The 16,138-nt window shown below is 61.0% G+C and overlaps 1 protein-coding gene across 1 annotated transcript; it reads left to right on the forward strand.

Annotated features, from left to right (window-relative positions):
* The first annotated feature begins 260 nt into the window (after window positions 1-260).
* On the forward strand, window positions 261-8,796 carry CILP2 (cartilage intermediate layer protein 2). The gene is made up of 8 exons (XM_082651367.1): window positions 261-396; window positions 1,379-1,477; window positions 2,358-2,630; window positions 3,162-3,317; window positions 4,390-4,668; window positions 5,244-5,352; window positions 5,546-5,703; window positions 5,954-8,796. The coding sequence occupies exons 1-8, from the start codon at window positions 333-335 to the stop codon at window positions 8,287-8,289; spliced, it is 3,474 nt and encodes a 1,157-aa protein (XP_082507493.1). The 5' UTR covers window positions 261-332; the 3' UTR covers window positions 8,290-8,796.
* Window positions 8,797-16,138: the final 7,342 nt, after the last annotated feature.

Raw genomic sequence — 16,138 nt, forward strand, 5'->3', positions numbered from 1 at the left:
CTTCAGGCTCGATTCCAGGAGGCACTTCCCGACGTGGAGAACAGAGGGTGGGCTAAGGAGGGGACTTCCAGCCGGCGCCGAGGGGACGCAGGCCAGCCCGAGGGTGGAGGTACAGCCAGACGCACCGAGGGGGGCGACCCAAAGAGGTTGTCTGCGCACCGAAGTCACCTCAGGCCCGGGAGCGTTGCTTGGACGGGGAGTGGCCTGGACGGGGCGTGGCTTGCGGTCGCGTCCCTCCCCCATCCACAGCCCCAGCGGCCGCCAGACCCGCGGGAGTCCGACCCGAGTGCACAGCGGAGCTGGGACCCTCCCTCCGACTTTCGGACCTGGCCATGGCGTCACTGCAGATACTGCTCTGCCTCTGTGTCGCCGCCGCGCACCTGGCGGGGACCCGAGGTGAGGCGCCCCCAGACCCCAGACCAGCCCCCTAGGCGCCGGACGTCTGACAGAGGGCGTGGCAAGCAGCCGGAGCCTGGAGACAGAACCAAGGGACCCACTTGCTTCCCCAGGCCTGCATTCCCTTTGCCAGCCTCGGGGGTGGAGTGAGGGGGCAACGAAGAGATGGAGCTCTGGGACCACCTGGGGCAGGAGGGGATCTCGTCCACTGTCTTCCCTCCTCCAAGGGACGATAGGGGCACCGGGAGTGTGGCTATGAACTTCAGGCTCCTCTGGATTCTCAGGACTGCAGGGTACCCATCTCAGCCACAGCATTTGGACCCTGAATCATCCAGTCTTGGTCACACTATGAAGGGGCCAGAGCTGTCCCCTCTCACCTAACTCCTTCCCTCTTCCACACACACACACAGCACTCAGAAAAGAAATTCCCATCTCTGGAACACTCAGTGGAGTGGGGAACTGGGCCCATTTCTCAGATGGGGAGACTGAGACTCCAAGAGGGAAGGGACTTGTCTGAAGTCACTGCCCAGCCCAGTTATCTCAGACAACTCGCGGCTGGAGAAGCCAGGCTAGATTCCAAGGACTTCCCACTGGCAGCTTGGGCCCCAAGTGCAGGGATGAAAGGTAGACTGAGGGAGGGACTTCCAGTCAGCAAATGGATGAAAGAAAATTCAGATCAATATGACAGCAGGGAGGGGCACAGCCAACTGAACTCATGGCCACTGAGCACAGTGGGAGAACTGGGTCTGGGAAGCAGAGTGGACACAGACTTCCCCAGCCTAAGGGGCTGTGTCAGAGTGAGGGACGGGGCTGTGGGAGACTGGGGGTGGGGAGGTCATGGGAAGGCTTCCTGGAGGAGGGGGTGCTGCAATTCTCCCCTGGATTCCGGCTTCTCCCCTGTGAAATGGGGATGATCGTGGCAGCACTTTGCATACCAGGAGTTCACAGAAGTCCTTCCCCCTACCCCTCACCCCTTTGACAGGCACCACCACCCCTGAGGAGCCCATGGTGACTGCGTGGGGCCTTGAAGGTTCATTGCTGCACCCTGGCCAGCCCTCACCAGCCCTGGAGGACTGGGAAGGTGAGCCAGCTTGGGTCTGAGTCCTCGTTCTGCTGTGGACTCTGTGTGAGCTCTGGCTGGTAGGGTCTTGTGAGGAGGGGATACAAGCTGGGTGAAGAGCCCAGGACTGTCCTGGTCCCTGGGCATGGCAGCCCCTGGAAGTGGTGCCCCAAGAGGTCTAAGTTTTAGGAGCAGGGAGATGAGAGCCTAGGCTGTTTGTCCAGGAGGAAACCAGGGTGGGGTGGGGCGGGGCGGTGAGACAACAAGCTCAGTTCAGTCAGGGAAACAGGAGTTCTGGAATCCAAGTCTCTAGCTTCCCAGCTAGGAAGGTTCTATTTGACTTGCTCTTGAATGAGGAAAGGAGTGAGCGCCCCTTGGGGGGTTGATGGAAACAGAAGCTAGCCTGTGAGAGGCCAGACCCTTCCCACCTCTGGCTTCTGTGAAAGGGAGGGTTGCCTGATAGGTTCAGTGGGCAGCGAACAAGGTCCCAGCTGGCACTGATGCGAGGCTGCCAGGCAGTGGAACAGCTGGTCTCAGGCCTGGCTCCTCGTGCTGCCTTTATATCTCCTTACACCTCAAGGGTTCTGAATTCTGAGAGTGGGGGCTGGTGAGACAGTGGCAAGATCTCAGCGTGCACTCATGGGCCAGCTCAGATACTGAGCGGCAGAACTAGGGCCGGGGCAAGCGCAGTCCAACCTCCCCTGATCCTTCTACAGCTCCTTCTGCCCTCGAGGGCTCTGGATCTGGGCAGGCTGGGCTTGCCCATGTACTTTTGTAGGGAGGGGGACCTGGCTTAAACACGCAGGTGGGGGTGGGCGGGCCGCAGCCCAGGCTCCTCCTGCCTGAACTGATGGGGCCCGACCGGCTAAGGCCCGGGTCCCAGCGCGTGCGGTGCCCGCAGAGGCCAGCGAGTGGACGTCCTGGTTCAACGTCGACCACCCGGGAGGCGACGGTGACTTCGAGAGCTTGGCTGCGATCCGCTTCTATTACGGGCCGGCGCGCGTGTGCCCGCGGCCGCTGGCGCTGGAGGCGCGCACCACAGACTGGGCCCTGCCGTCAGACGTCGGCGAGCGCGTACACTTGAACCCCACGCGAGGTTTCTGGTGCCTCAACCGCGAGCAGCCCCGAGGCCGCCGCTGCTCCAACTACCACGTGCGCTTCCGCTGCCCGCATGGTGAGGGCGGGGCTAAGGGAGCGGCGGGGATTGGCCATAGGTGGATGAGGCCTGAAAGGATGGTGTCTTGTTGGGGGGGGGAGGGGGAGGGTGCAGGGCGTGGCAGGGAAGAGGCGGGGTCTTTTAGGCGCAAGGCCGCAGGAGAGGGCCGGAGCGGATAGGAGAGGAGCTTTGGAAGGGAGGGGCTAAGAATGGCCGGGGCCCAGGTCGGGGTCAGGAAGGGGCCCCTAGGAACATAGCTCCCTCTCACTGCCCTCTTTTGCTCATCTAGAACTAGGGCCGTTCTGTGGAAGTGTGTTTTGAGCCCCAGATGTGGGTGAGACGCAGGGAGAACAGCAGGGCTTATCTTGGCGGGGGCGGGAAGGTACCTCAACTGCACATTCGACTGGTGCGCCTGGGGGAGCACCGATTGAGGCAGTGGGCAGGACTTCTCTCTGACTCGGATGCACGTGACGAGAGCACCCTCCAGTCCCACACTGTCAACAGAGTTCCAGGTTCCATCTGACGCCCCCATCCCTGCCCTCTCCCCAGAGGCCACGTGGGGTGCGTGGGGCCCGTGGGGTCCTTGTTCGGGGAGCTGCGGGCCAGGCCGTCGCTTGCGCCGCCGCCGCTGCCCAAGCCCTGCTGCGGATGCGTGTCCTGGGCGTACCCTGGAGGCGCAGAATTGTGTGAGGCCTACATGTCCAGGTAGGAGGGGCGGGGCCTGGAGGAGATAGTTGGGTTAGAGGCGGGGCCTGGGTGTAGGGGCGGGGCCAGTTGAGGGAAGTACCTAGAGGGGCTAGTTGGGGTGGAGCCTGATGGGGCGGTGCCTGGAGGGAGGAGGCGGAGCCTGAGTGTAGGGGCGGAGCCTGGACGACCGGAACTTGGACCACTTGGAGACGCTTTTCCTTCCCTTCCGGGCCCCCGAAGAGCATTGGTAAATGTGTACATCTGGACGGGTGGACGCCATGGGAGTCGTGTCCAGTCATGGGCAGATCTGAGGGGGCACTTCCTCTGTGTGCCTGTTGGAGTGTGCGGATGTCCTGGTGGACGTGGATACACACAGAAGCTGGCTCACACACTCGTGGTGCACACACGCATGGCATTCGCAGGCCACGCCCGTCCCCCACGCCCACGTGGACATGCGCTCACACCCTGGCAGACATGATGCCCAGGCCCTCCCTGGTCCAGACACCAGGCCAGCCAGGAGGCGACTGGAAATTCCAATCAGGCCTGGTCTCCACAAACATGGTCTGGAGACTGCCCCAGCAGAGCATGCAGCAGGGTGGGGGAGCACAGTAGCCAATGGGGTGGTGGGATTCCCCACCCTACTCTGCTTGGCTCTGCCTTCTCCGTGCCTCTGCCCTGAAGTTTCCAGTGGAATTTTCCATTTTATGGAGAAACCACAGGATTGTGTCAGGAGGGAGATGTTCTGGGCCCAAGACCCATCCCCTCGCTGGGCCCCCAGCCCCTGCCTGAACATTTTCTCTCATGCTAGAAGGAGCCTCTCTGCCTTGTAAGAGTCACCTATCCTGTCCTCTCCTCCAGGGCATCTCCTTCACACCAGGATCCCAGGTCCCTCCCCTTGGCCCAGCCCTGACCACTGAGCCCCATGTCCTTCACACCAAGGGCTGCTGCAAGCAGGTCCATGATGAGGACTCTCTGAGGGGAACAAGGTGGGGAGGGTGTCTGGGTACCTTTGCTGAGTGACTGATAGAGAGGATAGCCCTCCCCAGGAAGGGGTCAAGAGTCTTCTCTGCCTCCTGTGCCCACCCCCCAGGGTGTGGTCCCAACACCTGTGGGTGCACTGACCACATCCTTCTGGGCTCGGTGGTCACCCCATCTGGGTGTCCGCTGCCAGGAGCCAGGGTCTCCTTGCGAGACTGGCCTGGCACCATGGCTACTAGCCATGCCCACGGAACCTTCTGGGTGCCTGGAGTCTGTGCCAGCAGCCGAGCCAATGTCAGTGCCCGAATGGATGGCTTCTCTGCAGGCATGGCCCAGGCCCAGGCCAACAGCTCCATCTCTGCTGTGGTCAGTGTTGTCCTTAATAAGTTGGGTAAGTGCCTCATGGTAAGAGGGATGAGGGGGCTGAGGAACTGGGGAGGAAATTCTGGGTGACGCCAAGCACTTGGGATGATGTGATGTACAGTGAGGCCAATGGAGCAAGAAATAAGATGTAACGGTCATTGGAGAAGATGTGAGATGAGAGGTGGAGTTGCAAAGGGAAGCATTAAGATTAAGCATGGGCTTCCCTGCGTGGTGCAGTGGCTGAGAGTCCGCCTGCCGATGCAGGGGACACGGGTTCGTGCCTCGGTCCAGGAAGATCCCACATGCCGCGGAGCGGCTAGGCCCGTGAGCCATGGCCGCTGAGCCTGCGCGTCCGGAGCCTGTGCTCCGCAGCGGGAGAGGCCACAGCAGTGAGAGGCCTGCGTACCACAAAAAAAAAAAGCATTAAGGGCACAGTCTCCAGCAGATGTGAGGTGAACCTGAGTGGGGGGAGGGTCATTAGAAAAGGCCCAAGTGAAACAGGGCATCACTGTAAGGGAAAGGATGGGGCCCTGCTCTTGGGAAGGGTCTTTGGGAGAAGCTGGGGTGGGGCAGGGCCCTGACCTTTGCTGCCTCTGCCCCCAGAGAAGCCCTATCTGGTGAAGCACCCTGAGTCCCGAGTTCGAGAGGCTGGCCAGAATGTGACCTTCTGCTGCAAAGCCTTGGGCACCCCCATGCCCAAGAAATACTCCTGGTGAGTGCCTTGCCCCATGCTCAAGGGTCTCGCGCCCAGCTTTGGGGTTGGAATGGGCTTCCCATGATATGTGGTGCCTCAGAGACCCAGAGGAAGCTGCTCTGCAACCTCCCTGTGCTCCATGTGGGGCGGGACAGATGCAGCCCCTCCCCCGTGCCAAGGGCATTCATGGTGCTGCTCACCCGCCACCCAGGTTCCACAACGGGACCCTGCTGGACAGGCGAACGCACAGGTACGGGACCCACCTGGAGCTGCATGGGCTTCACCCAGACCAGGCAGGCACCTATCACTGCAAAGCGTGGAATGATGCCGGGGCCGTGCGATCGGGCACTGCCCAACTCACCGTGCTTGGTGAGCGTCCTCAGCAACCCTACCCACAACCCTGAGCGAGCCCTGACACCAAACTGAGCCCCAATCCCAGCTAAAACGCAACTTCAAATGGAACCCCGACTTCAGACTGATCTCTGACCTTGCTCAGTCGGATCCCAGGCTCCCACTGAGCCCCCGGGTTGAGCCTCTGATCCCAATCTAGGCCCCCAACCTTGGCCTCCATGGAGTTCCCCCCCCCTTACCCTGATCTGGCTGATTTCTTGCTCCACAGCCCCAGGCCAGCCAGCCTGTGACCCCCAGCCCCGAGAACACCTGATCAAGCTTCCAGACGACTGTGGTCAGCGAGGCAGCGGCCCCATCTACCTGGACGTAGGCCTTTGCCCTGACACCCCCTGCCCCAGCCCTGCAGGCTCGAGGCCCCGATGTGGGGACGCAGGCTCCCGCTGCTGCTCGGTGCACCGGCTGGAGAGCAGGAAGATCCACTGCTCTGGCTACATCCTCCCAGTCAAGATAGTGGCTGAATGTGGCTGCCGGAAATGTCTGCCCCCTCGGGGGCTGATCCGGGGACGTGTGGTGGCCGCTGAGTCTAGGGAGCCCTTGCGCTTTGCTCGGATCCTCCTGGGCCGGGAGCCCATTGGCTTCACATCCTACCAGGGTGACTTCACCATTGAGGTGGCACCTTCCACTCAGCGGCTGGTGATTACTTTCGTGGACCCCAGTGGCCAGTTCGTGGACACTGTCAGGGTCCTGCCTTTTGACCCTCGAGGTGCGGGCGTGTACCATGAGGTCAAGGCCATGCGCAAGAAAGCCCCTGTCATCTTAGATGCCAGCCAGAGCAACACGATATCCCTCGGGGAGCTGGAGGACGAAGCCCCCTTAGGCGAGCTGGTCATCCCTCCGAGAGCCTTCCGCAGAGCTGATGGTGAACCCTACACAGGGGCTGTGGAGGCCCGGGTGACATTTGTTGACCCCCGAAATGTCACCTCGGCGGCTGCCGCCCCCAGTGACCTGCGATTTGTGGACAGTGACGGGGAGTTGGCTCCACTGCGCACCTACGGCATGTTCTCGGTGGACCTCCGTGCTGCCGGCTCCGCAGAGCAGCTGCAGACCGGGCCGGTGGCCGTGCGTGTGGCCGCCAGCCAGATCCGAATGGCCGGCCACGTGGAGGCCCTGAAGCTGTGGTCGCTGAACCCTGACACGGGCCTGTGGGAAGAGGAGAGCGGCTTCCAGCGTGAGAGGTCGGCGGCCTCACGGGTCCGCCGGGAGGAGCGGGTCTTCCTGGTGGGCAACGTGGAGATCCGGGAGCGGCGTCTGTTCAACCTGGACGTGCCTGAGCGCCGCCGCTGCTTGGTGAAGGTGCGCGCCTACGCCAACGACAAGTTCAACCCCAACGAGCAGGTGGAGGGCGTGGTGGTCACGCTGGTCAACCTGGAGCCTGCCCCCGGCTTCTCGGCCAACCCCCGCGCCTGGGGCCGCTTCGACAGCGCCGTCACTGGTCCCAACGGGGCCTGCCTCCCCGCCTTCTGCGATGCTGACCGGCCAGACGCCTACACCGCCCTGGTCACGGCCACCCTGGGAGGGGAGGAGCTGGAGCCCGCCCCATCCAGGCCCCGCCCACTCCCGGCCACCGTGGGCGTGGCCCAGCCCTACCTAGACAAGCTGGGTTACCGCCGCACCGACCACGATGACCCCTCCCTCAAACGCAATGGCTTCCGCATCAACCTCGCCAAACCCAGGTCCGGCGACCCCGCCGAGGCCAACGGCCCCGTGTACCCGTGGCGCAACCTGCGGGAGTGTCAGGAGGCCCCGGTGACCGCCAGCCACTTCCGCTTTGCTCGCGTGGAGATGGAAAAATACGAGTATAACGTGGTCCCCTTCCGCGAGGGCGTGCCGGCCTCCTGGACTGGAGATCTCCTGGCCTGGTGGCCCAACCCGCAGGAGTTCAGAGCCTGCTTCCTCAAGGTGAAGATCCAGGGTCCCCAGGAATACATGGTCCGCTCCCACAATTCGGGGGGCAGCCACCCTCGGACCCGGGGCCAGCTCTACGGTCTGCGGGATGACCGGAGTGTCCGAGACCCCCAGCGCCCTAGCACATCTGCCGCCTGCGTGGAGTTCAAGTGCAGCGGGATGCTGTTCGACCAGCGTCAGGTGGACAGGACACTGGTGACCATCATGCCCCAGGGCAGCTGCCGGCGCGTGGCGGTCAACGGACTCCTGCAGGATTACTTGACCCGGCACCCCCCTGTTGCACCCGCTGATGACCTGGCTGTCTTCTCCATGCTGGCCCCGCTGGACCCTCTGGGTCACAACTATGGTGTCTATACAGTCACTGACCAGAGCCCAAGGCTGGCCAAGGAGATTGCCATCGGCCGCTGCTTCGATGGCTCCTCTGATGGCTTCTCCAGGGAGATGAAGGCCGATGCTGGCACAGCCGTCACCTTTCAGTGCCGGGAGACACCAGAGGGCCGGCCGAGCCTCTTCCAGAGGCTGCTGGAGTCCCCATCGGCAGCTCTTGGTGACATCCGCAGGGAGATGGGCGAGGTGGGCCGGGCACAGGCACGAGCCTCAGGTCCCCTCCGCACCCGCCGTGGCAGGGTCCAGCAGTGACCCTGGGCCCCAGCCTCGCTCCTCTGCCCTGCTCCAGACTCCTCTGTCCTTGGCAAGTCTCTTCAGGTTTCTGGGCACTTCCTCCCCAGCCCAGAATTCAGTCAGGTCTGATGGTGCAAATGCAGGCAGATAATTGTTGCTGTGTGACGTGAAATGGAGTTTGTCCTGACTGTGGGAGCCAGCATCCTGGGATGATGGTCGGGGCTGGTGACCGGCTGAGGCCCAGAGGGGATCATTCCCAGCTCACATGCCAGCTCTGATTTCATTTCATATTTTGATCCGGATTTCAGATAATCCTCCCTTTCAGATTTCTGTGCTGAGCTGGATGCTTTTTTGGGTCCTCTACCCTGAGTTTTGTTCTTGGGGTTATTTATTGAATAAATAATAACAGGTGTGAGTGTGGGGTCCGGACGTGGCCCATTGAAGGTCTGGGGAAGAGGCTTCTTGGCTCTGGGACTGAGGAGCACAATTCTCATACGTTTGGTGCTTGGAGATTCCCCAGGGGGTCGGGGCAGGGATTCAATTAAAGATGCTTCATTTCCAACTCCTGGTGTCAATCTTGGGGAGAGAAGGATGGAGGCTGGGGCTGCTGGATCCAGGTGCACCTTGGCAGGCAGAAACAGGCCTGAAGCACATACGGACATGGGTGTGCAAGCGGCTTGCAGGTCCCCGTGCGGCCCTGGACACTCCTCAGGCAGGCACGTGGTCCCCAACCGATGCCCACAGAAGTATATCTGCGACATGTGTGTGCAGAGCTGACTCATAAGCAGCCCAGGCTTGTGCAGCCCTGACTGCAAAACACAGTAGTAGCTGCTGCCCTGGCCTTATCCTCCTTGCCTGGCTGTGGTCAGTGGCTCCTATCTGGCCACATGCCCAGGGGCTACAGTGGGCAGGGAGGGGCCCTGGCAGGGCCGTTTGCCCCAGGAGGCAGGAACTGAGGCTTCCCTGGACTTCTTCCACCGGGACCACAGCTGCCCTGCCCTGGGTCACACCCGGCTGAGGCCTGGCCATGCCTTGACCACGTGGTGATTTGGCTGCCCAAGGCCATGGTCCTGAGCCATCACCGGGACTCTCAGTCTGGAGGTGCAGCACCATCGCTTGCGCACTGTGTGCGCGCGGCCAGGCAAGTTGTCCTGACGCCCCATGGGACAGGCGCTGTTCTGATCACACACCCCCTTTCCAGACAGAGAAACTGAGGTCCCAAAAAGGAGAGGCAAAGGGCTGCTTGGGCCCCAGAGTGAATCCCGGCAGGAGCGGGGGGCTCCCTGGATGGCCCAGCAGTCCCCTCAAGGACGCGCGTGAGACTCCCTTGGCCTGTAGACGTTGGTCCCTGGAAGGCATCAATGTGGCGTTTCTGGGGGCCTGGAATGGGGAGCATTGTGCCTGGCTGATTGCCCCCAGAAAGGGTGGCGGCAGGCAGTTGGAGTGCGGGGTATTATTCCCTTATTCTAGGGCCTGCTCAGGCCTTCTGCACACCCACCCACTTACCCACTCAACTGCCCACTTCCCCTCTACCACCCACCCACCCGCTCGCCCACCTGTCCACCCCTGCCCCTCCAGTCCCTCTTACCATCTGCCTGTCTAGCATGTAGAGGTGTCACGTCTGTGCCAACAATGGGGGCCCGAAGAGGGCCTGGCCTTGGTGGGAAGAGAGGTTCACGCACACCCCGACACACCTGTGGAGTCAGTGCTCAGCCTACGTGGCCCGCTGGCTCTTGTCCATCTGGAGAACTCTCCATCGGACAACCCCCAGCCTCTCCAGCCCTCACTCACACTTTTGCTCAGCCCATGCCTTTCATGGGAACATCTTTCCCTGCCCAGGGGCCAGACTTAGGGGCCTGGAGGGTCTGGGAGAATCTGGCAACCCGAGGGTATCAGCCCCAGTCTCTGAGGGTGGGCCCCAGGGCTGTGCTTGGAGACAAGGTTTGGAGGCCCCGGTGCCAGCATCCCAGCCTCTCCTTGGATAGGCTGTGATGGACAAGAGAGGGGAGATGCTTTGAGGCCCCTGGGAGCCAGGGGCATGCGCATTTATCCAGACTTACTGTGTCTACACCCTCAGCTGAGAGGGAAGCTCAGAGGGGTAGGCCCCCGCCCAAGGCAACGCAGACTCTGGGCCTGCCTGTCGGGGTCCTGGGGGGGCAGCAGGAGTTGGGGGGGTTCCCCCTGCAGCTGGCAGGAGAAGCTGGCTTCCAGGCTGGGCGTGATGAGGTGTCAGACGCCACTGCCAAATACCTTTCATTGAGAAAGTGTTGGGGCCGCGGCCACTGCCAGGCCTGGGGCAGCTGAGTTTGGGGCCAGCAGCTGGCCCTCCTTCCCTAGGGTGGGGCAGGGGTGGGTGGGCGTCATCCTGGGGCCCCCTCCCCAGCTGCTGCGGCTGGGCCAGGAGTGAGCAGGGGGTCCTAGAGGGAAGTGGGCCAGGGAGACTGTTCCAGGCAGAGGGCAGAGCCCAAGAAAATGCTTGGCACAGGACGGTGGCTGGAGCCCCAGTGCCTCCTCATCCCTGCTAACAGCTCTTCAAGAGCGCAGCACTTGGCCCCAATATTCAGATGAGAAAACTGAGGCTCCAAGAGAAGGAAGCCATGGCTCTGAGCTGACAGCCCTGTGCTTCGTTTTTTTGTGTTTTTTTTTGCGGTACGCGAGCCTCTCGCTGTTGCGGCCTCTCCCGTTGCGGAGCACAGGCTCCGGACGCGCAGGCTCAGCGGCCATGGCTCACGGGCGCAGCCGCTCCGCAGCATATGGGATCTTCCCGGACCGGGGCACGAACCCGTGTCCCCTGCATCGGCAGGCGGACTCTCAACCACTGCCCCACCAGGGAAGCCCAGCCCTGTGCTTCTTGACGCTGTCTTGTGACCCCATTCTAGCCTCCGAGCCAGGAGTCTCCACGCCCCCGCTCCTGGAACGTTTGCTATCCGCCTCCTGGTAAATCCATTGCTCTCCCCCTAAAACTGGGGCTGCCAGACCACACCCCGTCAGCTTGGGGTGTGGGGGGCATAAAGTCCACCCTAGAGACCCCAGCTCCAGCCACCCTGGCGTCAGCTCAGGGCACAAGGAGGCCCTTGGTCCCGCCCACGGCATTTTAGACTTATAATTTTAGAACCAGGGGTTCTTAAAATTCCTAGTATTGCGAGTGGGAGAAAAATCTTGGAACAGTGCTTAAAACAAGAGAGTCTTAAACCTGCAGAATCCAAGAGGAGGAAGATAAAAATGAACACACATTGAGCAGTGACTGGATACAAGCCCTCCCTGTCCCCAAAGCCCTAACTCACTTTGAGAGCATTTAATGTATATTTATTGCCTTGGGCCTCAAAATATGCTTTTAGGGAGGGTGGTTTTTCACACACATACCCCCCCCATTTCACAGCTGAAGGGACTTGCCCAGGGTCACACAGCAAATGGGGACACCATAGGCTGAAGGGAAGGTCAATGTTTCTCAGAGAAAAGGACACAGGCAGTGGGTCTTGAAGGATGTCTAGGAGTTCACCAGGTGGGCAAGGCAGGAAGGGCATACCAGGCAGCTGGAAAGGTACATGTGAAGGCTGAGGAGGGAAACCTCAGGCGGGCATGGAGAAGGGAGACACACAGGGGAGGTGTACAGAGCCTTGAATGCCACACACCTGTGGAGTCAGCGTTCAGCCTACGTGGCCCGCTGGCTCTTGTCCATCTGGAGAACTCTCCATCGGACAACCCCCAGCCTCTCCAGCCCTCACTCACACTTTTGCTCAGCCCATGCCTTTCATGGGAACATCTTTCCCTGCCCAGGGGCCAGACTTAGGGGCCTGGAGGGTCTGGGAGAATCTGGCAAACCCGAGGGTATCAGCCCCAGTCTCTGAGGGTGGGCCCCAGGGCTGTGCTTGGAGACAAGGTTTGGAGGCCCCGGTGCCAGCACCCCAGCTCCTGCCAAGCAAGGAGCTGGAGAGTCTCCGGTGGGTGATGGGGAGCCACAGAAGGTGCTGGAGCTGGGAAAGATCACACAGTTTCTCATAACAAAGGCTCCTCTATACCTGGGGCAGCATTCAGCGTGTGGAAAAGTGTTTCCTTTATGGAACTGGGTCTGCCCCCTCCCACGTGGCAGACCTTCGGGGTCCAAACCTGCAGCCCAGCGCCCCTTCCTCTCCAGCTGCCTCCTGTTTTGGCTGAATACTGCTGGCTCCTCCACTTGGGCCTCGTGTCCCTGGCATGGCTACCCACCACTTCCCCAGCCCTGTCTGTCTCCCTCATCAGCCCTCAGAGTTGGGTATGACCCAGTCGCAGACCCCAAAGACTGGAGCCAGCCTGGCGGGGAGAACTGGCTTCAGTCAGGTGGGAGGAATGCTTGCATTTTAATGGTGGAAACAGAAGCAGGAGGCCAGCAGAGAAGGAACAGTCCAGCTGAGCGCCAATGTCCTGTCCAACCCCTCCCAGGGCAGGAGCTGAGGCCAGACCCCAGGGCCTGGGGTGGGGGATCTGGGCAGGCAGGAGGGAGGAGAGCCCAGGGATCAGGGGAGCAACAGACACGGACATTTGGTGATGGATGCAGGGAAACGTCCACCGCCCTACCCAGGGTCACAGGTGCCGTGCCAAACAGCAGATGTGGCGCGTGGAGTCAAGCGTCCTTATCATCAGTCCTGAGCTCACACCGTCCTGGTCACTCGCTGTCCCTGTCCTCCCCAGTCAGACACTCCCTCCCAGACCACTAGGCCCCCTTCTTGTCACTCATTCAGCTACACCATCACTCTTAATTGCAGCCCCACACGCAGTCATCCCCCCCCACCCCCCGCCAAAGTGCACACGGCTGGATTTGCCGGTTGTTTTGGGTGTGACAGCCTAGCTGGTCACTGTGCCAACCCTCACAGCAGCCCGGGCGGATGAACCCTGACACACAGGCAGGGTCCTGCGAGGGTGCTGGCAGCCAAGAGCACCTGTGTACAGTGGAGCATCAACACCCACAGTGGCCCTTTGTCACCCTGCGCTTGGGGACACTCAACCCGCAGACACCCAGATCGCCCAAGTCAGGGCTGATCCTGACCCGCCACGAACCCCCGCAGTTCAGTCCCTCAAAGCACACCGGGCGCAGCCTGGTGCACGTGGCACCTCCCGCCGTCCGGTGGCCCTGGGGAGGCCGTGGGCTGGGGGCGCCTCGAAGTCCCAGATGCTTTTCCTAGGAAGTCCCGAGTCCCTTCCTGCTGACTCAGCCCTGGGGACTGGCTGCCAAACCTCAGGTATGTCCTCGAAGGCTGCCTGGCGAGGCCTCCGTCAAGGCGATCGGGGGAGCCCACTCAGGACTCAGCCCTCCCCCGGGCCCCAGCCCCTCCTGTGCCCCAGACGGAGATAGAGCTTTAACGATGGGTCATAAGGCAGGCTACTGGCATGGTGGAGGAGGCTGAGGTCGGCTGCTCACACCTCCAGTTCTTCCAGGCTGAGGGTCGGTAGACAAATGAGCTCCAAGCCGGGTCAGGCTCCCTCATAAAGGGGCCCTGCTCAGCTCACGCTCCTTGCTTTGTAAAGATGCCTCTGTCTTGGGTGGTCTGGGGAGATTTGCCTTGGCTGCCCCTCCTGGGGCCCGGCACGAGGACAGCGACACACACACACACACACACACGTGCACACGTGTGCTCTCACGTGATGTCTACACGCAGACCTGTGGGTACAGATATGCTTGATCATGCCCAGACTCAGCCCTGGACTGGCCTTTCCAGAGCCCCATTCTGAAGAGGGAGGCAGAGCCAGGCACAGGTACCTCAGCCTGTGGGGGTCAGATTTAGGCCAGCAGGAGGGCCAGGGGCTGGAAAAAAACAGAGAAGGGCCGAAGGAAGGCTTTCTGGAGGAGAGGGCATTTGCTATGGGCTCTGAAGAGAGAATAGGAGTTTGCCAAACCAAGATCAGATGTCCAAACGTCTTGAAAGCTGGTTTTAGAGTTTACCTTTTGTCTGTGAGGATTTTGAGCAGGGGAGGGACACAGTTAGATGAACCGCAATTCACTACCTCCTCTTGAAGACCCAGCCTCTCCCCTCAGGGGGCTTTCAGTCAGATGGGAGAGGCAGAGCCAGACCCATTCTGGAGGCATAGAAGAGTCCTCAGGTTTGTGAAGCACCTGCTAGGCATTGGGTTGGATCTTGTCAACAACCTTTTAAGGTAGGTATTATCTCTAGTTTTCAGCCGAGGAAAGCAAGGCTGAGAGAGGGAGGTACCTTTCATAGGGTCCCACACGGAGGCAGGGCTGTTCACACACAACCCTGGCTTCTGACTTGCAGTTGTGTCTGCTGACCTGGTCCCAAGCTGACCCTAAAGTTCGAAAGGCAGGGCAGTGGGGCTCCAAAAAGTCAGCTTTGCCAAGGGTCATGTTTTTGCATCTTGGGTCCTGGCCTGTGGGGGAGGCCCCTGCTCACGGGACACACGAGCTCCCCCTGGGCCGCAGCATGATTGTCCCTCTCCCACATCCCTTGTCATTGGCTGCTGAGTGGCTTTGATGAGCAGCCTCTAGGCAGAGGGATGTCTGAGTAGGAGGCTGGTGGTGCTTTTCCAGGCCTCCTGGGAGGCCAAGGCCACAGGCCCGACGTCTGGCCCAGGTGAACACAAACACTTGGAAATGGCTGACCCAACGGAATCTAGGCTGTGGCTGAAGAAGCCACTGGAAAAACATGCAGTCCACGCGGCCAGATCCAGCTTACGTCTCACCAGACAGGAGTGGCCTGCCCAGTGCCTGGAGCTGAGGAATGTTCGTTCCCTAGCTTTTTGGAACCTGCTGTCTCTGACCGGGGAATCCAGCCGCCGGGCGGTGCCACCCTCGGTCTCCTGTGGTCAGGCTGTGACCCGCCTCCTAATGTGTCCTTGGAGAATTAGGCCTCTTGTCTTGTCCCCTGGCCCAGATGCTGTTGGAGACCATTTTCTTGCTTGCATGCCCCTGACAATAGGAAGCTCACTCCTTTACAGCTGTCGTACCTGGCAGCCAGGAGCCTGTAACTGGACCAGTTTCCTACAGGAAGCGCTGGCTCCTTTGACCACGTGGAGGGGAGGTCACTGCAGCCTGAGCACCCCACCCCTCACACCCCCTCCGTGGGTGCAGCCCCCTCCTGGGCCTCAAGACTTCCCCCATGCTCTTTGCATTCAGTGTGTCCTGAGTAGACCCGAGTGTCTCACCCCAGAATGTGCTACTTGCCCCATGGCCATGCTTTAGCACTAATTTCTCCGTCCGCCTTCCTGAGCCACGGCCTGGGCAAGTGGACCACACATCCATTGAGCACCTGCTGGGTGCTGAAGCGCTTTACTTGCATCTCTTCACTGACCCCTCCCAGTGAGGCTGTTCCTATAATTGCTCTACTCTACAGATGGCGAAACTGAGGCTCAGAGGGTGTACTTGGCATCCTGGGGTAGCAGGGGCAGATTCTGGAAGTAGGAGCCATTCCCCTGCTGGAACCAGGATAGGGACCTGGTGGCCTTGTCTTTTGGGCTGGGGCGGCCCCTGGAGGCCAAAGGGGGAGCCGCAGCCTGAGCCACACTCTTGGGCCTGAGAGCCCCCGGCTTCCCATAGGCTCTGGCCTTTCCCCTACACACAAATCCTCCACGGCTCTGACGGTCCCTGTCAGTAAGAGCAGGAGCTCTGGGTGAACTCTTGCTGGGTCACCACGGAGACGCCTAAGCACAAAATCCAGCCTCTTGTATCAGACCCAGGCTGGAACCAGGGATGGGGAGGGACCAAATGAGGGGAGGAGCCAGAGTCAGGGTCTGAATGCTGTGACACACCGAGGTTCCAGGGAGGGGGTGGTTCAGATGAGGGGTGGGGTCCAGCTGGACTGAGAACAAGTGCTGCCCGGTCTCCCAATTCTACCCTGCCCCAGGAGACACTGCGAAATTAAACTAGGAGCTTCGGGGG

This window comes from Grampus griseus (genome assembly GCF_964374135.1).
Source record: "Grampus griseus genome assembly, chromosome: 3".
Classification (NCBI taxonomy): domain Eukaryota; kingdom Metazoa; phylum Chordata; class Mammalia; order Artiodactyla; family Delphinidae; genus Grampus; species Grampus griseus.

Bases quoted from the DNA above. Each gene is read 5' to 3' on its own strand.
- CILP2 (XM_082651367.1), top strand. From the start codon at position 333: ATGGCGTCACTGCAGATACTGCTCTGCCTCTGTGTCGCCGCCGCGCAC. The intron at 4,669-5,243 runs GTAAGTGCCTCA...CTCTGCCCCCAG, and splicing joins TGTTGTCCTTAATAAGTTGG to AGAAGCCCTATCTGGTGAAG. The intron at 5,353-5,545 runs GTGAGTGCCTTG...CCCGCCACCCAG, and splicing joins ATGCCCAAGAAATACTCCTG to GTTCCACAACGGGACCCTGC.